Raw genomic sequence first — 25090 nt, 5'->3', positions numbered from 1 at the left:
TATCCTTCCCCTGTGTGTTTGTGCTTTGGCCTGCAGAATGGGTACCAAAATAGTTGAGTAAAACTGGCAGCCAAATTCATTTTTCTGCTCTCTGGGAGGTCCACTGAGAAGCGTAGAACCTGCTCCGAGTCTGCAGCTGGTGGTGAAGAGCTTTGTGCGTCACGAAGCCAAGCTCGGTCAAGACGGAGAGCAGAAGCGCGACCGGAGAACTGCAGAAGCTGCAGTTTAAAGATGGAGTGGACTGTGACTTTAAGAGCAAAAGCCATCTGGAAATAGTTGTTGATTTCCCAATAACCTTTTACTCCGATGGACACGGTTGCTATAATTTTTTCAAGTTGTGCAATGGCTCAAAAACTGATCTAAAACAGATGTTGAATGGCAAAACTAATATGGATGTAAACTGGAGAAATAATCTCAAAATTAAATATAATTTTCATTTCAATTTTCCCCCCCCCTCCTCCCCCAGTGTGTCTTCGCATCCAGATCAATCCTCAGAACAAAGGGGATTTCCTGTCCATTTCTCCGGAGCGGGCCTTCGCCGACTTCCTGTTCGCTCACACCGTCCTGCATCTCGTCGTGATGAACTTCATCGGCTGAAACCAACGCAGATCTAATTCGCATTACCCCATTCGTGAAGGTGTTTGTTTTAGACATTTAATAAAAATAAAAATATTAAGAAGTGACTGTTTGCAGAATCTCATTAGATTTTGTAACTTGGCATGATGAAATGCCTCCAACCATGACGATTTATTTCTCCACTGTCACAGAAACGGTTAAAGTGCCGCATTTTATTTTGCTTGGGAGGGGGCGGGTAGATCTATTTTTATCATGCCAACAGCAAAGACCACATTTCTTATCTCCATATCAACTAACTCAAGCTCTAATTTGTCCTTCCTCCCTACAGATCTCTAAAGAAGCCATCAAATCTCTTAAAGATTACAGTTTTTCAGCAGCTGATCTGGACGACAACATCCCGGCATCAACACTGAGTTACACGCTACATCTGACTGTTGATGCAGTACAATTTTCCTAAAGCAATGATTTTGTTATGTTGACATTTGTAAAGCATTCCCTTTTTGCACTGACATAAATAAAGCAAGTGTAACGGTGACCTCGTCTCTTTGAATTGTCAGAAGTTATACAAGTGGAAATGAATGGAGGTCCAGATAAGAGAATTTAGGACTGGGAGAAAAAAACTCTTTTTTTGTTCATCGACGTAGCCGAGTAAATGTCGCATGAATAACAATGATTGAAAGATGTCTATGTAGGTAGATGTCTCCAAAGTTTAATTGTATTTATTCTGTGTTTGTAAAGGAATCAACTCACCACAGGTTCTCTAGTAATCAAGTCTGAGGTGGCTGTGGAGGGAGGTTGATTAACCGCTTGTGTGCTGATTTGGCCTTTTGTTCTGAATATTGATAATCTGTAAAAGCTCAACTTAGCTTTCTTATAAAGACTACAGAATTATATTTTGGTTTTTGAAAACTTCAATATTAGTCTAACCAAATTAACCCAATCTATCCATTTACATTCAGTGGTAGCTCTTTAGTTAAACTTTTTTTTTTTTTTTTTACCTCTTACGCCATCTTTCCTTTCCCTCCAAGCAAACCTTCAAAAAAATAAAATAAAATAAATCCATGCTTGGTTATAGCGTGAATTTATACAGGCATATCTCATAAAGTTAAAATATTTTGAAAGATTTAAGTATTTTTATATGCCAAAATCATCAAAATTACAATAACGCTTGAAATATTACAACCTGAAATAAATGTTTTTCGCTTTGTTAAAGTAAAGAGTTAAAAATTCTGTAGATTTTTTTTTGTACTATTTCTTTCAAATGTACCTGTATTTTTTCTATCACATTATAAAGTTGTAAGAAACCTTATTTTCTTGCAGTTTCTAAAAGTTGATCAAAACCAGCAAATTCAAATAATCCCCAGGTTTTTCCTGCCAACCCTCATGAATTTCCCACTAAATCTGCATAAAGTGAATTTTAGTTGGTTTACTTGGCTTTCAAACCTGTTTGAAAACACAGTCTCTTACATATAATTAATATCCTTAATCCTTAAGGTGGAGACTCGTCTATTTTTTTAATGTCTAACTGAATTTTCTACTGAAATGTTGAGTAAAAAGTTGTCATTTGCAGCACAAGAATTGCTACATTGCTCCAGAGGCTTGCATGTTACTTTGTCGAACTTTGTGATAAGAGTAAAACTTGTTCACTTAGGGACAAATCGTTTTTGGCGATGTGTTGTGATTTAATATAAAATTTAAACTGAAGCGCTTGGCCATGATGGCAATTTTTACATTTGGATAGGAAATGGTGCGCTTCGTAAAATATGAGCATGATGAACATCAGCCGAATTTCAAGGCATCAGCCTTGAATTCAAAAAAAGTTGGACACAAATGGTGCCTTCCAAACGGACAATTAGCCTTAGCATGCTGTCAAATTAGCTACAAACCTGCATTACGGACAACAAAATGAGTGTCTTGATGTGGCCTTTATTGAGATCTAATCTCAGTTCAATAGAAAATCAGACAACAAACCTGATCCGGTTACTCCAGTTCTGTCAGGAGGAATGGGCCAGAACTGCAGCAAACTACTGAAGGAAGCTTCAGGAAGGTCACTAAGAAATGGTAAGCAAACTGAATTTTGATCAAGTTAATAGAATTTCACAATTTCACCAAAGAATTCGTTAATGCTAGCTGATCTACAACAGGATACGTTTATTTTTTATGTAATGTCAGACAGGGAGAAACATGTAGTTTACATATTTAGTTTTAGCTATATGCAGTAAACATCATGAATAGCCCTCTTACTAAACTGAACCGCATATATTTTTTGTTAAGTGGTCATACAACTGATGTGGATATTAAGTCAGCGTTTTGAATTTCCCACTGTGAACTCCCATCCCCACTAGGATGATGGAAATTGAAGTCAAGCAGCTGGAATGACCTTCCGGCTCGATGAGCATGCTGTTTCAAAATAAAACATTTAAGGAATTCTAGCATTCCACGAATCTTGCTTTCGGTGGACGACCAAAAGCGGCTTGTCTCGCAGTTACTTCTGCGACTTTAACATGTTGCTCTCTTCCAACAATTATTCATGTCTTACATTCATTCCACTGCCATCTTAACACGTCCCTTTTGTCCGTTTGGCACCTACGTGGTTAACATCTGGAACATCTGGATCCAGCTTTTGGTCACATGACCAGCTGGGGGGGAAGAGACAGAAGCTGCGGAACCCAGATCCCAAAGTGTTTTGCACTGGGTGGTGAGTCCGCTTAACAAACTCCAAAAGTGAAGTCAAAACATGTCGCAGCTCTTCACGATCACCCTCTTCTTGTTACCATGGATTCCAGGTATGAGTGCTGAGGTCAGAAACTGATCCCCCCCAAAAAAAGAAAAGAAAAAAAACCCCCATTTTCAACCGTTGATGGAGTTTAACACAAAGGATGATTAATGCCTCTGCTGTTGCCTCCTCACTTTATTATTGTGCACTTAGCAAATACTAGCGCTTTGTCATAAGATACTCTTTGCGCTTCGCTCCACTTTATCATTTTATTCCATTTCTACATTAATCATTTTGGGGGGGAGACTGACTTGAAAGTTGTTGAAGCTGCTGTTTTCTGCTGGAAGGCACCGAGAGATTTAATGTTTTTCTAAGTCTCACAAGCTCTCACAGTGTTTGGCTGCAGGCGGTGGGTATGTTTGAGGTTGGTTTTGTTAGCCCTTTAATCCTGTGAATTATAGGAAGGATAATCCGTTTTCAGAATAACAAGTAAAGGGAAGTAAAAAAAAAAAAAAGAAGGAACAAACTCCCGTGCCACAAAGGAAACCCTTATAACAAATATGGTCAAGGCCACTTTCCCTATTCCATGCAGCAGATAAAAAAATTAAAAAAAAAGCCCTCAAGAAATAACTTTCCTGTTCCACAGCTGAACCTTTTCTGAAGATTAAACTTGTGCTCAGTATTCATCACGTCCCCTTTCTGTCAGCCTTTCTCTGTAAGGTTACCACGGAGGAAGAGTTTGCCGTCCTGGAGGGCGGCTCCCTCACCATCCCCTGCCACTATGAGCCCCAGTACGCCAGCTATGTGAAATACTGGTGCCAGGGGAGGACCAGGGAGTTCTGCACGTCGCTGGCTCGAACCGATGACCACCACCTGGTCGACCCGGCCGAGAAGAAAGTGAGCATTTTCGACGACCCGGTCCAGCTGGTGTTCACCGTGACCATGAAGGACCTGAAGGAGGACGAGTCGGGGTGGTACATATGCGGCGTGGAGATAGGTGGCGTGTGGAAAGCTGACGACACCACTTTTACAAACGTTAAAGTTATTCACGGTGAGCAGTGGAGGGATTTTCAACCTGTGGTCACAACCTGAAGCGCACCAAAATGGGGCGCCATTAATCGCTTAATTTGTTTCAGTAATTCAGTTCAAAATGGGAAACTTGTGTTTATAAATCAAGCACAGGAAGAGCGAAATAATTCATGTTTCTCTTAATTTTAATGACTCACAGTGAATAAAAAACCCAAACCCAGGCGCTCAACAAATGTAAGATTACATAAAACGAATCTAATTTAAATAAACATGTTCGCTAATTACTAAATGTATAGGAGAGTTGACATTTGGCTAGTAGTCAGTCACTGACACCCTCCACAAAGAGGGTAAGCCACAAAAACCAACTGCTAATATAGATTTGTCTTTTTATATGCTATAAGAAAGCATATAAATAGAAAATTGAGTGAAAGGAAAGGATCCTTGGTAAACAGTCTACCTGGTAATTCCACATATTACGAATTACACTGGAAGGACTTTGCTACTATTCTGCAGTTGTCATGCCCAGATATGCCTACATTTGCCAACTAGATTAACAAATATCTAAAGTTATAGCTAACTTTAGATATTAGCTATAACTAATAGCTAATATCTGCTGTTGTCAAAAATGCACCTTAAACACCCGCTGGTCTTCTTTCAACCAAGGAGGCATGTGTGTTCCATGAATGCTGGTTGATGCATATTTTACACATATTACGAATTACACTGGAAGGACTTTGCTGCTATTCTGCAGTTGTAGTCATGCCCAGATATGCCTACATTTGCCAACTAGATTAACAAATATCTTAAGTTATTGCTAATGCTTGTATGTTAAAATACACAATTTATATTTAACTTAGCACTTGCTTCAAAACAAAGTACATACATGCATAATCTTTTATATCCGTAAATAAAATAATATACAAAGCGTTAGAGCAGCTCCTAGACCGAAGAGGTCTGAGTATTTCAAGGTGAAAATAAATGCTGAGTTTCATTCGGAGTTTGGAGGATGAGTGCAGAGGCACATAATCCGTCTTGCTTGAAGTCCACTGGAAGGTTTCCACAGTCAGTAATGATTTGTGGAGCCAGCTAATTTTGCCGGTGTTGGTCAACTGTGTTTTATCAAGTCCCAATCAGCACAGACGTCTACCAGGACATTTGAGATCACATTTGGCTTCCTTCTGCTGAGAAGCTTTATGGGGATATTGATTTAACTTTCCAGCAGGACTTGGCACCGGCTCACACCGCAAAGAATACCAAACACCCGTTTAATGACTATGGCAACAGTGTTCGATTGGTGAGCAAACTGGTTTGGCTTGAATTCTATAGAAAGTCTGTGGATACATTGATTGTCAAGAGAAGAACTCTAGACACCAGACCAAACAATGATATGTATAATATCATTGTTTGGTATTATTTGATAGTGGCCTGAAGGCAACTATCAAAGCAACCTGTGCTCCAGAACGACAGGCCGACCGCCTACAACCCAGGCTGACCCAGTCATTCATGCGAAAGGAGCTCGGGCCAAGCATTGACTGCCTATACTTTGCTGTATACAGACTGTATTTTTTGGATTTGGAAAATTACATTTCATTAGTCTTACGTAATAATTCAAAACTATTGCAAACCACATTATGGGTTTTCATTAGTTGTAAGCCATAATATAAGCATCAAATAAACATTTGAAACATAAAATTAAGACCACAAGTTTGACTTTTTGAACCAAATTACTGAAATAAACTGTTTTTGTTCATTTTAAGTAATATTATTGTTATTTTTATTCTCATTACTAATGTAATGCAACTAAGGGTGCTTTATTTTTATGTATTTAGTTTTTCTTCTCTATGTTATACCATGCTTTTTTTCCATTTATGAACCGGATCAACTAAGACACTCCATACTACGACTACCTAAAGGACTCTTGTGATTTTTTTCACGCATTTTCTTTTTGTTTCCGTTCATCTTGTCTTAATGCCTTTATTTGACTTTAAATAGACTTTTCTATGATATACTAATTTATTTAGACACCTGTATTAACGACACGTTGTCCTGATGATTTCTGCAGGCATGTCAGCTGTGAACAGCAGGATGAGTGGAGCAGAGGGAAGCGCCGTCACAATCGAATGCCTCTACAGTGAGAGATACAGGCATTTGACTTTTTCTTTTGTTCCAAATACCACCGGGCCGATTTCATACCAGACCGCGAGACCAACTTGCTAAAGCACCGCCGATAACATTTCACATTCGCATTTGACGACCAGAAATCTCTTCACTCGTGTGAGAGGAAGATCGGCTTTCGGTGACTCCCCTGTGTCTGCCCGCCAACAGAGAAAGCGAGAAGAAATGGTGTCGGAGTGGCGACTGGAGATCCTGCCTGTCGACGGGTTCTGACGGGAGCTACGAAGACTCCTCCGTGGCCATCAGAGATGACAGAACTGGGGCTTTCACTGTAACCTTCAAGAAGCTGCAGATGAAAGACACGGCGTGGTACTGGTGTTCTGCAGGGCAGCAGAAGACAGCTGTGCACGTGCTGGTCACACCACAACCCACCACCGGTAGGCAGGCGTTCAAAAAAAAAACCTACGACATCTGCTTTCCTTGGAAATCACTGCGTTTAACGCATATCTCAACATGTAATTCTATGTGATAAATTATGAGCTAGAGAAGCTTTCGTTGCAGCGCTTCTTTAAATTATTAATAAGCCTGGAACTTTTTCCACATTTTGCCTTAAGTATGGCTACAAATGTTACTGAACATCGGTGTGATTCTATGGTACGCACACAAAAGACAGCGCAATGTGGTGAAAGGGAGGGAAAAAAAAGTCTTTTAAAAAATTCTTCTTGCAGCTGAAGCTCAAACTAATCTAAAAAAGTGTAATTAAAATTTCAGTGTAGATCCAGTTATTTTTTTTCTCCTGTGAAGGCCTCAGGGATTTGTTAGAGAACATTAACTAACAAGCAGCATAACGAATACAAAGGAACGGTAGCAAATAGGTCAGGGAGACAGTTGTGAATGATTTTGAGGCATACTATTGCTTTGAACACAGCTCAGTCTGTCATCTGAAAATACAGTATGGCACAAATGTGTAACCAACCAGCCTGTCGGTTTTGGCTGTCCACCAAAACCGACAGGCTGGACTTCTCTTCTGGTTTGCATCCAAAATGCTATACACCGCCGATGCTCGGTTCCTTGAACATGCCATTAACCTGTGCATGTGCTTTTCTTCAGCAGGAAAAGGGAGTTGGTTAGACAGAGTCGATGGCAAAATGGCAAAACTAAGCACAGACCAACGCAGGAAAATAGCCGGTTACAGGCCGCAGGGCCACAAACAAAGTCAAGCCTATAAATCCAGAGCTAAATCCAACTGTGGCAAGTCTTTAAAACTGATCCACACAGACATTCTCCATCCAGGCTGGCTGAGCTCGAGCTAATTTGCATAGAACAATGAACAAGAACAAAAGTTTGTAAATGTGTAAGATGACAGAAAGATGCCAGAGACGAATCTCAAAATAAGTGAAAGAGTAACTGGACTTAAGGGTGCTTCAATCAACAACTCAGATAAATGGACGCCTTCCTTTTCACATTTTTGTTGGCAAAAAGTGTTGAAGGCAAGTGTTGGCCATCTTGCCTTTTCCTTCCGCTTTGTGGTTTGTGGTATCACTTAAAATTCTAGTAAAATTAATTGAAGTTGGTGCTAATAATGTGACACGATGGCAAAATGTTATATGCTGTATTTAAGTGGTCTTTGTAATCACCTTAGAGCAGAGGTTCCCAAACTGTGGGAAAATGTGTGGAAACCTCTGGGGTGGCGCAGGAGAAAAAGTTTGGGAACCACTGCCTTAGAGTAAAAAAATGCTAAAACCATTAAAGAAAGTAAACTGAAGGAATGGCTTTATGGGTTCAACTTGGGCATTAGTTTGGTAGCCTATCTAGTTTACTAAAATCTACGTGAATGTAATAGTACATCTTTAGCAACACGATCATTTTTCTGACTTTTAATTCCAATTTTTACTCTTAATGGTAAAACTGAGCCGTTAAAAGATATAATTCTTTCTGCGCTCTTCCATGGAAAATCTCATTGATGTATTCAAAAATATTTAGTGTAATATTTATTGCATTACACAGCAATAGTATTTTTATGAGAGGCAAAACTGAAAAAAAAAATCACAAAAAAAGGCAGCTTAACTCATGTCTTCAATAGTTTGCAGCACAAACGTTCTTTCCCAGACTAAAGAAAGGCTAAATAAGAGTCTACCCCGAGGCCTTCGTATTGTCTAGGGAATATTTGCTGCTGAAAGGAAGAAAATGAAAAAACGCTTAGCTGTCATGTTTGAACTGTTCTGTTCTTGCAATCAATGAAATCCTTTCAGCTCTCAACCTGCTAAAGTGAAGCCGTGTAGCTAGCGTGTTTTGTTGGATACATCCATAGATTTTTACATGTTGCTTCTGAGGTTTTTAAAAGTCACTCACTTGCTGTTGTTTTATTGTGTTTGAGAATAAAACAGCTTACATGAGAGAACAAACGTGGATCTGCTGCAGAGTTATTGTCAAAGTCTTTACAAGGAGAAAATGGGGATTGCAAAGAATAAGCCGGACGATGCGCTCAAGCTAGCAGGCCTTTCTTAGCTTCTCTGCCATACTTATAAAGTCAACGCTCGTAGATAAAAACCCTCAGAAGTGCTAATAAATAGTTCATACCAACAATATCAACTACATTTCTTTTGTGCGGGAGCCATACTGGATAAGTCTGGGTCACTGGGAAACCTTTGATTTTCACAGTCAGAATTCCAACTCAGGAGACCTTTTTGTTTTATAATCGGCAGTGCTTTGAATTAGACCCGCTAGTGCAAAGGTAATGCGTCTCAAAAGTCAGATTAGAGAGATAAAGGTAAGGATGATGCACTTGTAGAAAGTTATATTTTATAAATGAACAGTCAGAAATGCCCTTGAAGTCAGAATTCCAGCTGGGAAAGTTCAACCAGCAGTTCCATATGTCCGATATGGCTGCTGTGCAAATGCAGTGGAAGATGTAGGTATAAAATAATTGTGAAGTTAATAGCACTTCAACCACTTTGTAACGCCACTTCCATTACTTTCTTTCGCTTTAAACAAATACAATTCAAACATAGGCGTTGTTGTTGCTAGCAGTTTTTAGTACCTCAGCAATCCCACTGGATTTCCAGTTCGGAATTCCAGCTCCAGTTTGGAACCGAGTAGGAAAACTGATTTCTTCAGATTCCTTCCTCCTTTTGAAAGCAGCTGAAAGCTCCATTCGTTCTAACTTTGTTCATTTTCCCCTGTGTCTATTAGCAGACAGTTTATTTCCTCATTCATGATTTAAACGTTTACTATTACAATAAACGGTGCGTTTACTAGCATGTGCATTTAAACGTCTTGTAGGTTATATTTTTTCCAATGGTTTGTATTCATATTTCTCTAGCTATGGTTTTAATCTGGAATTCTTGCTTTTTCGCTAATTAATGTCACTTGACATTAATTAGCGAACATCTAATAACTTACTTTGGCAACAAAGGTTGGACAAACTGTAAGCCGGTAACCAGGGAGAACCAACGGGCTGCTTCGGCGTCGTCTGGAATTGGAAACCTCTCAGTACGCCGCAGTTTCGCCGACACTCATGTTTGTCCGCAGAGATTTTAAAACGACATTCATGTCTGATAAAACAACGTCAATAATGAAGAAAAAGCGGCGCCACATGGCTCAGTGGCGCACCGCAGCCTCCAGTCCTTCGCTCAGCTGTCCCAGATTCAGTTCCTAGCCCCAGGCCGTTTGCTGCATGTCTCCCCCCCTCCCTCGCGCTCTCTCTCCTCCCTTCTTCCCGTCCATCCACTGGTCATTAAAGACCACAAGTGGCTCAGAAACCTTTAAAAATCGCAACGAGGAGAAAATAATTCACTTGAACTTCTTATTACTTTTGTAATTGTTGCTACTAATGTCCATTTTGCGGCCATTAAAACGCAAAGAAGCTGCTCTTAGCATCAATATGTCATCATGTTGTGTAGCAGGAGCTTCTGCTGCAGCGTATGGATTTTTTCATAACAGCTGTCAAGAATATTGATGCCACACATCGAGTTTCTATCGCACAACAAACTCTCTTGTGCTTGGCACACTACTTCAATTTTTCTTTTTCAATTTCTTCTTCTTTTTTTTCTTTTTTTTTGTTTACCTGAACTATCCGTCTAATGCCGCATTGTCTCTTGCAGTTCCACCAGTGCCGAGCCAGTCCTTCCCAGACCTGCCTCCAGCCAAACCCATCACTAGGGAGACCTGGAGCAGCCACAGGTAGAAGAAGCGAAGTGTCGCTGATTTGTGCTGCGCCTTCAGTTTGAATCAATGCGGATGGCCTCAGCAGGCTGTGTATCTGTTTTTTTTTATTTTATTTAGTCCCATGTTGGCATCTGTGGTGGTCTGCTCATCTGTCATTTTCCTGGCTGCGGTGGCCATATTGGCTATAAAGTTCTGGAGGCTGCACAGTAAGGCAACTCGTTTCCTTAAATGCGATTCCAACGTGCAACGATTCCATCAAACGCAGTGAACAAAGTCAAAAAATTTGGTCATTATTACTTAAAATGCTCTCGCTGTTCATTTCCAGAGAGCAACCGGGTTCCAAGAGACGTGGAGGAGATGAGGGCGAAATTCAGCGTAAGCTCCTTTTGAACAGGCTTCTCCCTGCTGATCGAGAAAAACCCAAACTGCTGTGCATGTGATTTATAGAGTATTGTTTTGTAATGTCTCCCACAGGGCTGCTCGAGAGAAGCAGGTGACTTTCAAAACGCAGCAGTACTTTTCCTTAACAAGGATTCCCAAGATGTGCACGTGTACTGATATCTGATGTTCTGCAACGTTTATTGTTACTTTCACAAACTGAATGTAATTTTTTTTTAATTTCTTTTATTTCCTTCCACTTGTCAGAGCATGCACACTCGATATCATTGTTTTTCTTTTTGCATTGTGAACCACAGTACACGTCCAGCATGTGCTGCTTTTACAAATTTGCATCGCTTTCATACATGCATTCCAAAAAACACGGATGATGTTCACATTTGATTCTAATCTGCCTCTTATACGCAACAAATTACTCATCTATGCAATCGATTCTCTCTGAAACTGATTCAGAAAGTTCAAAGGGTAATTTCATTATTTTATTTTATTACCATTTTTAGCTTATTTAAAGGAAATCTTGTGATCATAATGGTCAACTTTTATAATCGGGGGGGGGAAAAAAAACCTTTGTTGGCTTTACAGCAGGGAGCTTTTTTTAAAGTGATAATAAGCATATTTTGCATGTTTTCTCTGGTGTTCGCACTATTATATTTTTGGTGTTGATCCATGTCAGGACTTTGACTGGTCCACTCCAAAATATTAAAATGACTTTCAGTGAAAAGCAACATGTTGCTCAGCTCAGAAGATTCAAGTTTCTCCCTCCCTGCAGTCAGTGACTCAACTTATCTTCCTTGAAACAATTATCTTTCATCCAAGGTAAAAAAATTTTGGACCAGAGGCTTGTTAAGCAGGAGAATAATCCCAAAGAAACGACATAACTGTTTTTTAAATGCGTCAAGAGGCTAATTTTAAACTTTTAACAATCACTTCTTCAATACCTGAACCACAACCCAACACCAAGTGATTTAAATGAGCTTCACCATTTCTGGTAAACAAAAAAATGCTTATAAATATTGAGTTGGAAGTTTGTCCAGAGCTCGCTGAAACAAAATCGAATTGCTTTTGATTCATTTTGCTCGCAAAATATGGGCCATGGGAACCTCTGAATGAGAAAGCGTCACGGCTGCCCAACCTCTGAAAATGAAATAACATTATTTGTAACTCTGCATTGAATGTTGCTGGTTACAAATTGATCAGAATCCTCCTCCAGCCCCTCGTACCGACTTCATTATCAAGCTAAAAGCAAAAACGAGGGGCGGACGGCGAGAGACGGGCGGGGGAGGCGCTTGGAGCGGAAAGAGTTAGTCCAGTCCCATTACACAGAATTTCTTTTGCATCATGCAGACGACCTGGAGTGTGTGAGATTTTTATTTGATGAGGATGTGCCTGCAGGATGCATAATGCTACCAGGTCAGCCTCCCCCTAGCACAGCTCTGCAGTGCGAGCCTTTTGTTCCACCCGGGATGATCTCGTTTCATATTATTACGAGGTTTGTTTAGCGTACACGTATGTGGACGCCTCATCGACCCAATGGTTTGGTTTTTTTATACACAATCCAACACTATGGTTATATAAACTACATCATTTATCAGCAGGGAGCTGGTTGGTGTTTCAGAGCTTTTTCTCCCCCCACTCATATAAAATATACATTTTGCTAAATAAAAATGTGCATATTTGCCGTTAAGAGTGTTTTGTCATTCAGCTCCACGTATTGAACCCAGAAAGGCGATCATATTTCAAAAGAAAGAGGCAAGCATGAAAATAAACCAATAAACACTGCAAGGACTTTCTTTTTTTTCTACTGTTGTGGGAATTTATCTTTTTGTTGTTATTGGATCCTAATTAAATGAACAAATAGCACCAGTTATGATGCTGGGGAAGTTAATGAATCCTTAGACTCTGATAACAAATGGCCGAATGCAGAGTTTAGTTTTTATCTTCATAAGAGGAAGTTCTGAGCCTGCGTAGCTGCTGGAGAAAAAAAAATACCCAAAAGGAATATTTTTTTAAAAACCGAAGGGAAAGAGTCAAGGCCATTTTGTCTTCTTGTTAACAAGAAAGCAAGAATTCATTCAATAAAAAGAAAACCAAAAACATAAGTAGCATGACCAATTAAACAAACGGGCACGACAAAAATAGTAGCAGATAATGGGTAAAGTTCCCTTGAGACGGACTCGTTTTCAGGAGGAAGGACCAAAATACATCTGAGCTACAAAAAGAGAAAAGAATCTTCCCTCCTTTTCATGCTTGAAGTGCCTCATTCTCATTACCAACTGCAAACAACATGTTGGAATAGTAAATTGAACAGGCTAATGAGATTGTCAAAGGAGCCGCTGAGCAAAGGCTGCACTCGATCCTGACCAACGTAAATCAATACTTAGCTCCTCTTTGGAAAAATAACAAAAAAAAACAAAAACAAATGCAAATAATAAATATTGTTTGACGGCGCGTGCATGGACATTGCCTTGCAGAAGCATTCATATCTGTTGGACCTCTGCAAATTTTGCTATGTTACAACCAGGAAGCTTTGATAGAACATATTGGAAGTGATTAGCTGTTAAGGCTGTACGGTTTTCAAACTTACTAAAAAACATCATCCCAAAAACATGACGTATATTTATACTCTAGTCTCCTGGGTTAGTACTTGGTAATCAGGAATCTAGCAGCTCAATTAGTAAAACCTTCATCTAACCAGGCAAAACATTAAGGACAATTTCTTATTTACAGCATTAGCTTAAAAGCTAAACGGGAAGCTAGGGGAAGAGGACAACAACATCTACCGTACGTACATGCAGTGAGCAATGGGTTCATCTACAATTGGTAGTTGTAGATGTCCTTTAGTTTGTGTTTAAAAGCAGGAAATTAAATCTAACTATCAAGATAAAGAGCATTTTGGTCAAAGTTTTGAAGCAGTGAAACACAAAAACAGAAAGAAACAGAAGACTTGTTTTTATGGGGTTTCATGAGATGAAGTTATTTCTTAGCTTTTGTAAAAGCCAGATTGAATGACGGCTGCCTGCAGATCTGCATTTTCAAGTCTTCCTGCGGATTTTAATTTGGATTTCCATCTGGACTTTAACTGGGTCATGCGATAGCATGACAATGCTTTGAATTAATCTATTGGTTCTTGTACAACTTTCTCCCTGACGTATTTATTGCACTCCTCGGTCTTCACGGTGCAGCTTGTTGACTAATAATGATCTTTAACAAATCTTTACAGAACAAATGACACACAGGAGGACTCTCTTGTAATTAGAGGTAACAGAGTGAAGGGGGCTGAACACCTACATGTTTTTATTTGTGAAAGAAAAAAAGCGGAAAACATGTATCCATCTCAAGGGATGCGGATAGTCTTGCAAAACCGTGCTGTACGTTGACACCGATGTCTGCTGTTAATGTAAAAAAATATATATATATATATTTTTTTTCTTTTTGCAAGCGTTTTAGTATTTTGACACTTTTTTGTTTGTGAATAATTTGCTGTTTAGGCAAAAAAAAAAACCGGGAGATTTCTGCTGGCAATGTTCAGAGTCGGCCAACAACAATAGCGCCAGGTTGTTTATGCAGAGCTCCGGTGCATCTGTCAGAACAAAGGTTAGCCAGGCCTTGTGCTGCTGCAGCCACCTGAGGGATTCCGGGGAGCTTCAAGAGTTCAGCAAACAAGGCGCGCTGGGAATTCTGCCACTACATGTTCAGATGAATATTCCAGACGCTGAGTCGGGTTTACCGTCTCTCACTCGGAACTTGGGCTGATTTTGCTGTACAACGTCGGGCGAAGCACCCGGCTTTAATTAGAATCACACGGCTCAGTAAATGTGGCACAGGAGCTAAATCTGACTCACCCCCCTGAAATGGGAGCTCTCTCTGTATTGTTTTGTACAATATTTCTTATTGTTTTAGGTTTTTTTTGGCCGTACCTTTCACTTTCGCCGCCTGTTTTGCGATTGTGACTCCGTCGTAGGGTGTAGTTGTAATTTCACGCGAGTCACAGCCTCTCTCCTGAGTCATTAAAAGCGTGGTAGTTTTTTTAATAGGATTTGTCATTTTCAATTAAATTCAATTAATTGTGACATTGCAGTGTCACAATTTGGCTCCCACTGCTTTCAGCGAATCGCACTGTTACATTCTTGAGTGTTCATGTGTCTCTATTGTAATTATTATTATTTTTTTCTTCATCTCTCTCTCTGTCTCTGTCTCTCTACATTGTGGTCTCCGCTCCTCGGCGTTAGAGAAGCTCCATCATTAATCTTGATGCCTTTCAAGCTGAAGCGGTTCCGCCACTAGATGGAGGTCAACGCTGCATGAAATGCGTTCCTCCCATTATGCGTTGTTGACGCAGAGTGCCTATTCATGCACAAAAGGAGCGTTTCTTTTGTTTTCCTATTCAAACGGCACATAAAGCGGAAGAAAAGCAGGGAGGCTGTTGCGTCTCCCCACAGGGCTCTGTGAGGCAAACTGCAGCGTCTTAATATTCAAACAACTCGTGTTTGTTTTCCATTCGTTCCTTCGGAAAACGCTCCACTTCGGGTTTATGTCTACATACATTATAAATTGCATTCCTGGAAGCTTTTTTTTTCTTAGCTCCGTTGTTTGCAGGCAGCAATAATCAATGTGTTTTCTGCTTGTTTGGTATAATGCCCCGTCGGATAATAGGGACATCATTTTGAAATTCCGAAAGGCCAGGCTGAAGGATAAAGACTTTTTTTGTGTGTGTGTGTGTTTTCTTCTGTATCACTATTAGCATGTAGGCCAAGCATATGCACACAATAACAGAACCTCTTGTCCTAGTGGACAGAGCAACAAGATTACCTCTTAGAAAACATAAAAATACCTTTGTTGTCCGTGAGACGCACGAGTAAGGAAACCAAATGAAGCCTTTAAAAGAAAATTTGTTCACAGCACCGCCATATTTAAGTGATCTCAGTGCTTTTCATTTCTCAAGCGCGCTTTGAAAATTTACATTCACTTCCTCAATGCTTTTTGGTTTATGTCAGAAATGCGCGTTTAACGTCTGAACCGCTTGTAAAGCCCACAGAAACAGGATTGTGCAAACATCTGGAAGTATGGGCAAAAGGAAGGGAAGAAAAGCTTGAATGTACAGTCATGAATGTATTTTCCTGAGATTTTTGTAAGAGATCAACACTCGGTAGTTCATAAATGAGAAGTGGAAGGAAAGGGATTTCGTTCTCTAGTTTTCTTTTTATACATGCTTAAAATGTTGAAAAGAGCGGCTTGCCTCCAAGGCAAATACAGTTTCGAGTTCTTTGTAGTGCGTCTCCATCCAGCTTTACAAATCCAGCGAGCGGAAATTTTGCCCATTCATTTATTATTTCTTTTCCAAGCTAAAGCTCAGTGGGATTGGACGACGAGCATCTCTGAACACCAGCATTCGAATCTCGCCAAAGATTCTCAGTTGGATTTACATTTGGAACTGGTACAGAGTGTTCGAGACAAATTTCCTTTGTAGCTCTGGCTGCGTGGTTGAGGTGGTTCTCCTGCTGGAAGGTGGACACATTTGGAACCTTCCTCCAGGATTGTTCCATGTTTATCAGCATCCAACTTCTCCATCTGCTGTGACCTGTGCTTTGCCCTTTATGCTAAAGAATAGCATTCCCAAGCATCATAACTATTGGCAATGTGCGTCACCATTTTTGTTGCGTGAAATCATAAATTAAGAGAATTTCTTATGATGGTAAACACTAATTATGATTTTTTTAAAGCTGCAGTATGTAACTTTTATTTTTTTGAAATTTTTTTTTTTACATATTTGTTAAAACTGCCATTATGTTGTGTTATATTTTTGAAATTCAAATTTAAAAATACTTTATTGCTTCCAAAAGGAAATGAAATACTCATTTTAATTCCAATTCTTCAAAGAGTTATTGTAGATAGTGATGGCTGATTACGGTCATGATGTTTTGACAGTCTTAAATATGTAAGATATATGGGGTTTTTTCATAAAAGTTACTGCAGTTTTAAAGACATAATCAATTTGTCGTTAAAAAAAACTGATCATGTCATTAATCGGTTAACGACACCTGTGGTTGGAGTTCTTTCTTTTTCTGCTTAAATGTCTTTTTCCACTCCTGGTCCCATAAGAGCACAAGCATCAAAACATAAAAATGCTTGAAAATATGGCATGGACTCTGTTGATGTTATCATTTTTACCCAATTGCTAAAGTTATTCTGTGACATATGCAATGCGTATGTTTGACGCTATGAAGCTTATCAGACGGTGCCTGCGCTTCTCCCGGGGTGAACAGAGAAGCGTGAGCCAAACAAGATGGCCGTTAATGTCAATTCAATGTTTGGAAGCGTCACGGACAGAACGGCTTCGTTCACTTCCTCTGCTGCCATCGCTAAAACTACAGACATACTACAGTTGTAGAACGGCGCAGACAGTTAATAGTGATTTGCTCTGTTGAAATTCAACTGGAGAAATCGTATTCAATGGAAGAAGCCCTAGATGGACAAAATGAAGGGAGATGAGAATATAGCGGAATAGCGTAGAAAGGAAATTGCCAGGCAGCTCAGTACCGCAGTCCCCTCTGTACCGAACCTTACTCTTGACACAGTGCAGCCAGGCGAGCGCTGTTCCCCTGGCAACTGGCAAACCCCAATTGGTCATCCGGATGGCCAGATAGAGGTGCCTGGTTCGTCCCTACAAAGAACACATGTCCTCCTCTCTGGAGTCCAGTGACGGAGTGCTTTACACTTCTGCACACTGTACAGTCCTGAGCTAATCTGAAGAAAGTCGGTGACCTCTGCCGACTCCACTCCATGAGTTTACATGACCTACCATACCGTGGCTGAACTGCTTTCGCCCGAAAGCTTTAATAATAACAGTAATAATACTTCTACGTGCAATATTTACCAGCATGGAAGTTTAAGGACTGGACATATTGCACATGTAGCATTTTATTATGACACCTATCCTGAGATTTGTTTATTTATTTGGATTCTATCTTATTTAAAATAGGATATGAAATAATAGAATAGAAATATTATTCAAGGATTCAAGTGTCATACCACCTTGACAGTTTGGGGTACAAAATTTGTACTCAGGTCACAGATCAAGAAATGTATTCATTTATTATTTATTAATTTATTGCCCCACAGTGGGGAAATTCTTGTGTCCCAGCAGAAAATTAAGGTTAGGTGGAAGCATACATATTCATACACAAAGACATATAAAAATAAGATAAGAGGCTTTACAGTAAGACCAAATTAAAAAATGTCTGAAAAATAATTATGTACAGTTTCTTAAAATAACACACTCAGATCAAAGGAAGTGTCCAACTGAGGGTAAGTTAAATAAAGAAAAATGCACAAGATGTGCACGCATATTTTTGGTAACATTTATAAGCTGTGAAAAACAGCGCAAAACAACAGGGATGTACACATCTTGGGAGGGATGTAAACACTTACTGAGTTTGTTGGGATCATTTTCCCACAGTATCCACGATGCCATTACGAATGTATGCAAAACTCTTTCAATACCCAAGCTGTTTCGTTGTTGCTGTTTTTTCATTAAATAACAAACTCAATTTAATCACCCGTGGAAAAGTTTGTTCGCATGATAAGTCATTAAAAATCGTGCCACACCATCCTCCTCCTGCCACTTGATGTCGCCAGCAGTAGCATCCGGTAGTTGTTTTACGAAGTACACAAGCACTGGCGCGAACGCCCCCCCAACATTTTATTGAAATGCATGAGCTTTTTCTAAGTTGTCGAGTTTCCATTAAGTACATTCATTTTCGTGATTGCAATTTGTGTAGTTTTAAGGTCAAAGGAAACACAGCCAATGATTTTTAAACCAGAGTTCTTCTGTCTCCCACCACCCGCACTGGATGGAGGGATCATCCGAGCACAGAGCTTATTTATTTGCTTTTTCCCCCAAGATACAATTAAAATGACCTTTTCCAAACTTGACATGCACTCTTTACCGCTCATTAATTGTTAAACCTGTTTACTCAGTGAGTGAAAATGAGGTCCAAATGTCTAAAAGACTGTCTGTCCATTATAATACCAATAGCTATCAAATGCAAAGCTGTACCCTCGTTATAATTAAAACGTTTCTGCTCTATCCAGGTATTATGCTGCACAAAATATGTAAAGGGGTATCTTGTCCTGCTCGCATAATAAAGCCCATGCTTGAGCTTGAGGGAATAAACTGCATTGGGTGGAAAAAACCCCCCCAAAAAACCCAGAAGAATCTTAATGGGTCATTCAATAAAAATGGTCTATTTGATAACCACTAAAGGCTGTGCAGTTCTGCTACTTGGCTTTTCTGTCTTGTATGAATTAAAGTAATATCCAATCTCATAGCATAATGTTAAATAAAATCAGTTTTCAATTCGTTTTCGAAAAAATGCCACAAGAGGCATTTTTTTTTTTTTTTTTTTTTGCTCTTAATGAAACCAGGGAAGCTGTCTCACATCACACTAACACACAGAGAGAAAAGGTATAGGGCACAACAAGCAGAGAAACTTTTATGTTTATTCATACCCCAGTGCCCACGCATGTGAAAGCTGCAGATGTTTAGGATTAATGTTTAGAGTCACTGTTATTTTCCATGCATAAACATTTATTAAAGTTGTGGTCAGCACAGAAACCAAAAAAAAAACAAAACACACAGCTTCGCAATAATAGCAAGGATTTATTTTCTGACCTCTAATCCACACACACACACACGCACACACAAGCACGGAAAAAAAAAAGGTTTTGAATTGGAGCTGCTTCATTTGAGGAGCAGGAAAAAGATAAAGTTTTAACCATTCACATACGGGGAGGGGTGTGCTGCGCCGCGCCACGGTTCAAATCCCTTCAAAATGAGGATTGTGATTTTAAATGTCAATGCCGGCGTGGAGCGGCGTTCTTCACAATGCGGCCGAACTGGGTCAAGAAGCATTGTGTTCGCATCATCTGCAGTTAAATGCACATTGATAACAATGGGGATAGCGAGCCGACGCGGGGCCCGGCGCGAATGTGATGCCGACTATCTCTGCCTTCCAGAGAGAGCGAAACAGAGGAAAACGACATGCTGACAAGAGGACAGTAAATAATTTGATTGGACTGTTATTGCTTGGCAGCTTTCAACAGAAAGGAGTTAGCAGAATATTGTCTTCGTAGAATAATATTTAATCTGCAGAGCCAGCCTGGAATAGTACGAGGCCTAGAGAGGAATCTGATTCTGGGCTCGTCTTCCAGCGAAGCCCATCGCCCACAATCCACATCGCCGATTTAAATGCTTCACGCTTAATTGTTTGCCCGTTTCATCGTTGAAAAACCCTGGTTTTGTGGAATAGCAGTAAAGTAGCAATTCAATTGACCATATCATAGAAGGTGACTTGTTTCACCCTCGCAATGTTCTCGTCACATTATTTATTAAGTATGGCACAGTAATTAGATTGGGGAAACAAGTTTTTTTTTTCTCTTGCTGTTTGACTTACTCATTTAGCCTGGCAGTCATGTCCAGTGTGCAGCTTTTCAATACAGTCTCGGTGGATTTAATTTAATGGGCAGTGCTTAAAGGGACACACACACTCACGCATTATTAATGAATTTGCAGATGCATTGAGCAAGAAAGGTGACTTCAGCACAAAAAGAAATACAAATATCCTGCATTATCACACAGTGGGGAGATTCCAGTGTAGCAGCAGCAAAGTGACTGACAATTGAAGCATATGGGTTCACATTTAAGATAAGAGTCTAAATTATTATCTAACTATGTTATGTAACCAGGTGAGAAAAGGGTAGTTGTACATATATATCCTGTATATAAAACCCTGTTTTGCTTTTATTTCACATAGTGGTTGTAATTCTTGTTTTCGTCAGCATGTGGTGCTGTTGTTACTGAGAGCTCTAAAAGTTCCGGAAGTTGATAAAAAAAACCTTTTGTTTACGATCTCTGGCATTCTTACTCATAGACATAATTTTGCTGAAGCCCTTGTTAATTAGAAGTCTTACACTAATTACACGGCCCATTCACGTAACAAAAGATCATCTTTGCTGGATAACTTGAACTTTATATTTATCATTTTTGCAGCTCAGATAAAATTGGGCTTTTTGAGAATAAAAGAAAATTTTATTACCCTTTACAACCCCCTTTTTTTACACCTATTCCTGCTTTATACGGTCCCCATTTTTGCCATTGCTCTTTAAAAATACTTTGGCCTACATGAAAAAGCTGCTCTGGGAGCTGAATAGAAATTTGCATCACATTTTTTAGATTTGCTTTGCGGAACATCCTAATACATTGGCATTTGTGGTTATAACGTTCCCTTACGCCTGGGTACGGTTCTGATCATTCTTTTAATGACAACAAGCAGTAAGTACGGAAAAAAAAAAAACATTTAACAGTCTTTGTTGTCCTAAAATACATCTCAACATGAGCCCAGTCATAACTAACAATTACCTTTCTTTGCGAGAGAGATGATGTTGAAGAAAACAGCAGCACTCAAAGCGATCAATAACTATTTCAGGCTTCTCTGGTACCGGTTCCGACACACTGTTTATTGGAGCGACGACTCGATTCTGACCCCCCTGTGAGGCGTAAGGGAACATTAGGGTGAGTGCGATCATTTGGACACCGATGAGGACGACTGTGGCTTTTATGTTACAGCTCGAAGAATCTTCAGTACCGACTTCCCACCAGCGCAGCTCCTTCTCAGCAGGGTCCTAATGTTGTCTGGTGCTTGGCATTCCCTGTGGCCCTTTCAGGCATCTCTGCTCATCCAAAAATCAGTACTGGTGGAATCGTGTTTTTCTTTCCTTTTTCTCCCCCTCCTCTCCCTCCTCTCCTGACAAGCCCACTTGATAAACAGCTTTGGATTTACAGGCACGTTCAGCATTTGCATTTTTGTTGAATTTGCAGATGGCAGCTTAATGGCTTTGTTTATTAGTGACTAAAGACAGATTGCATTGCAGGATTTTCCCTGTCAGCAGTGTTTTGGATAACTCGCGGTTCCAGCCGTGGCCTAACTAGACAGCATCGTGGTGTTGATTGGCTGACACACATCTAAGCGAGCCTGATGTAATCTATCAAAACATATCAGAATCTCTGCTAGCTTGAAGCTAGCCCGAAGGAGTGAGATGATGGTGTGTTTGATTTTTACTGCGCAGTGGATTGAAAAGGGTGTTTACATGTGCAAATATCACTTTTTGAAATAGTTTTGCCAACTTCTTTCAGTCTGGGGAGTCAACTTTCCAACACTGAATAAAAACAGATGAAGTAAATCAACAGGCTTCATGTGCCTGAGCTTTTAAAGGTCTTAGCTGAAAGTCTTTACCTTTGTGCTTTCTAATTAATGGGATTAGTCTACATTAATTAGCCAGACTGAAATTAATTCACACACATGCGTTTTTTTCTTCTTCTGTTGTCTTATGAAAAACATTACAGAGTATTTATAATTAGCTGCATGCTGGATGCAAAACAAACGAATTCAAATCCAAACAATAACGCGACGTACTAATTATGTAGAAGAAAACAAACGCACCCATTGTAACACTTACACTCTATTGGCTGAGAGGTTGCCAGACAACGGTACATTTCTCTGCCGAACCGTGCAGAAAATGTTTCGCAAGCGAGCAGAGACAAGTTTTGAATACAAACTTTACAAGTTTTGAGAAGAAAGACATAAAGTCCTTGTTCCAAATTGAAAATGTAAGCACAAGCATGAGAAGTTTTGAGAACAAAGGACAGGAAATCGTGCTTTCAGACTGAAAGCGTGTGCTCGCGAATTATGGCAGAAAAATTCCCCCATGATCTTGTTGCTACTTGTGTTTGTGTTTCAGAAGGCGGCAGTAGTGGTTTGGTCATGTAGGGTATGCTCAGTTATGTGACAGTGACTCAGTGTAGGATTAATATCAGATATCAATATTGACTAATTTCAAACATTTTAAAATTTTGTACATTTCAAAAGCTTTTTTGGAGAAATACAACACATATAGTCAAAGCAAGAGTGTCTGGCTTTTTTTTAAGACTTTTCCTCTTTGCTCTGGTGCACTGAATCTCACGGTATATCAGTTTAAGGTCACAAAATCATTTTTGGTCCGCTGGGTGGGTGACTGGTTTTTGATGAGATTGAAATCTTGGGAGTTTTCTGGCCTTGGGCACAAAAATGTACTGTTGTGAATCCCTGAGGCACAGAGTTACTACTTTTACCCTGTGCCAATGCTCTTTACAAAATTGCTCCTGGAACTTTGTGCAAAGTTGTTCTTGAGGGTTGTAGTCACATTGTAAACAAATATTTTTAGTAATCGAGAAATCCATCAATTATTCTTACAATTAATCGAGTAATCTGATAAAAAAAATTTATAAAATAAAACATTGGTAAATCTACCATAACAGCAGGGTTACTACCGAATATCAACATCAGCCCAATTTTTCATATTTGAGCTTCCCTAACAATTACTTTTCTGCAGTTTAGATTAAATTAACTTGTAACAATAATGGCTCACTTCCTAAGTTAACCGGAAGAAGGTGATGAGCTCTCACCTTGACCAGCCGTTTATAGTTTTTGTGTCCATGTTAGCGACGGGATTTGACACTTTTGTTCGTCACGCATAGAAGCACATCTACCAGCTATGTACCGCCATGATGTGCTCCGTCACCCATTTGTTGAGACCCAGATGATATGAATTTTATTTTCTGGTTTGTCTATAAACCTACACATCTAAAGCACAGCTCCCTGCAGTGTTCAGTCTATCCGCTCAATTGTATAAATACCTCCACCGCGTTCTTCCGCATTGGCTCTGAGCACCGGCCACCAGACAGCAGCTCCCCGAGGAGAAAGGCTGTCGTACTCCATGCATTACGCCAGTCATTTTAAAGATGCTTATTGGTCCCCCGAAAACCCTCCCAGACCAAACTTGACAAGTGGACGTTATGCTGCCAACACTTAACTTTAACTTTCGTCAACAACTCATAGGCGAAAGTAAGAATTCTGCCCAACACAAATAATGACCCAACCGAAGCACGGTGCGCATCATTGTGACAGTATGGTGGAGAAAGAGTGGGGGATTTTCTATGCTTGTCCTAAATGCAGCACAACACGCACAAGAGAGCTAGTTCAGTGAACAAAGTAAGCATAGCCGTAGAAACGCTCAACGGTATGGCTCCACTTTTCAAAATGCGATGCAGATTAAGTTTCTTGCATTTAAAGTTGCATTCTTTGGTTCATGGGTTTCACTATTTCCTGAGAGTTTTGTGTTTTAAGGCATGTTAATTTGTGTGTTTTCCGTTTTTTGATCTCTTTGAATTCAGTATTTTTGTGCTGCCATGCATTTCTTTTGGTTCCTTTTGTCTCTGTTTCCTGCTGTTCTCATCTAGCTGATCTCTCCCTGGTTCTTAATGGCCAGTCGTACTTCATCCTCAGTGCTGAAATCGGTTCTCGTTGACGTAGATATGTCACGAAAATGGTCATTTTTATACACAGAGAGACATCCACTTTGGATGAAGTATGCGAGAGAGCCTGTCGTCTCCATCTATCTCTTGTTCCACTGATCATCATGAGACAGAACTTTTGACCTATAACAGGTTTGGTTTGTGTGCCTCTGTTTAGGAACCAAGCATGTGTCATCAACAGAGAGCATTAAGCGACACCGAAGACGAACGTTATAGCAAGATGATGAATGACTTGCGTGCCTCTGTGGTCCCCGTCTACCACCAAGCTTGTTGTTTCTATGTCTCTGGCTTGAACATCCCAAGAGGTGAAACCACAGTTGTTCCTCACACTGAAGAACCAGGCATTCCTCTGCGTCTTACTGGAGCCAGATTTGATGTTCGGAAACACGTGGCACAAGTCTGGGAACCAGAATAGGCTTCGCGCAATGTTTGGTGGTTCTTTAATCACAGCTGGTTCATTCTGCTTTTCACCACTATCTCAGTTTGTGAATTTTAAGTATTCTTTAGACATTTTTGGCTCCTTGCATTTACTCGGCCCCACTTCTGCCTGCATTTGGATCCTCACAAACACCTCACCTGCGACATTGGGGGGCTGTCTTTGGCTTACTGAAACTAGATCAGCTCCACTTGAATTTTTCGCCTTAAAGTCCTTGAAACATCCTCGAAACATTAATTAGACTAAA

The 25090-nt window shown here is 39.9% G+C and overlaps 3 protein-coding genes across 4 annotated transcripts in view; 2 read left to right on the top strand and 1 right to left on the bottom strand.

Annotated features, from left to right (window-relative positions):
- dad1 (defender against cell death 1) overlaps positions 1–1111 on the top strand; it is a 3120-nt gene extending 2009 nt beyond the window's left edge. The window contains exons 2-3 of the mRNA XM_081597775.1: positions 467–637; positions 905–1111. Of these exons, the coding sequence (XP_081453901.1) occupies positions 467–597 (131 nt within the window). The 3' untranslated portion in view covers positions 598–637; positions 905–1111. The remainder of the gene's footprint in view (positions 1–466; positions 638–904) is intronic.
- Positions 1–10126, bottom strand: part of abhd4 (abhydrolase domain containing 4, N-acyl phospholipase B) — an 18851-nt gene extending 8725 nt beyond the window's left edge. Inside the window, exon 1 of the mRNA XM_008433012.3 lies at positions 9839–10126. The gene's annotated coding sequence lies outside the window, so the exon portion shown is untranslated. The remainder of the gene's footprint in view (positions 1–9838) is intronic.
- Positions 2747–25090, top strand: pigr (polymeric immunoglobulin receptor). 2 transcript variants are annotated; one of them, XM_008433007.3, is made up of 9 exons: positions 2747–3362; positions 3999–4343; positions 6384–6465; positions 6647–6873; positions 10540–10618; positions 10721–10809; positions 10929–10978; positions 11078–11096; positions 24565–25090. In XM_008433007.3, the coding sequence occupies exons 1-9, from the start codon at positions 3314–3316 to the stop codon at positions 24621–24623; spliced, it is 999 nt and encodes a 332-aa protein (XP_008431229.2). In that variant the 5' UTR covers positions 2747–3313; the 3' UTR covers positions 24624–25090. The 2 variants fall into 2 exon arrangements, with proteins under 2 accessions (XP_008431229.2, XP_008431228.2); XM_008433006.3 differs by lacking the exon at positions 24565–25090 and having other exon boundaries at positions 2753–3362; positions 11078–12774.

Source organism: Poecilia reticulata, chromosome 17 (assembly GCF_904066995.2).
Source record: "Poecilia reticulata chromosome 17, P_reticulata-male-v2, whole genome shotgun sequence".
NCBI lineage: Eukaryota > Metazoa > Chordata > Actinopteri > Cyprinodontiformes > Poeciliidae > Poecilia > Poecilia reticulata.
Note: the sequence above shows the minus strand (reverse complement) of the source record. Positions and strands in the feature narration are given on the sequence as shown.

Excerpts from the sequence above, each read along its gene's own strand:
- pigr (XM_008433006.3), top strand. The coding sequence starts at position 3,314 with ATGTCGCAGCTCTTCACGATCACCCTCTTCTTGTTACCATGGATTCCA. Across the intron at positions 4,344-6,383 it reads AAACGTTAAAGTTATTCACG|GCATGTCAGCTGTGAACAGC; the intron begins GTGAGCAGTGGA and ends TGATTTCTGCAG. Across the intron at positions 6,466-6,646 it reads CTCTACAGTGAGAGATACAG|AGAAAGCGAGAAGAAATGGT; the intron begins GCATTTGACTTT and ends GCCCGCCAACAG.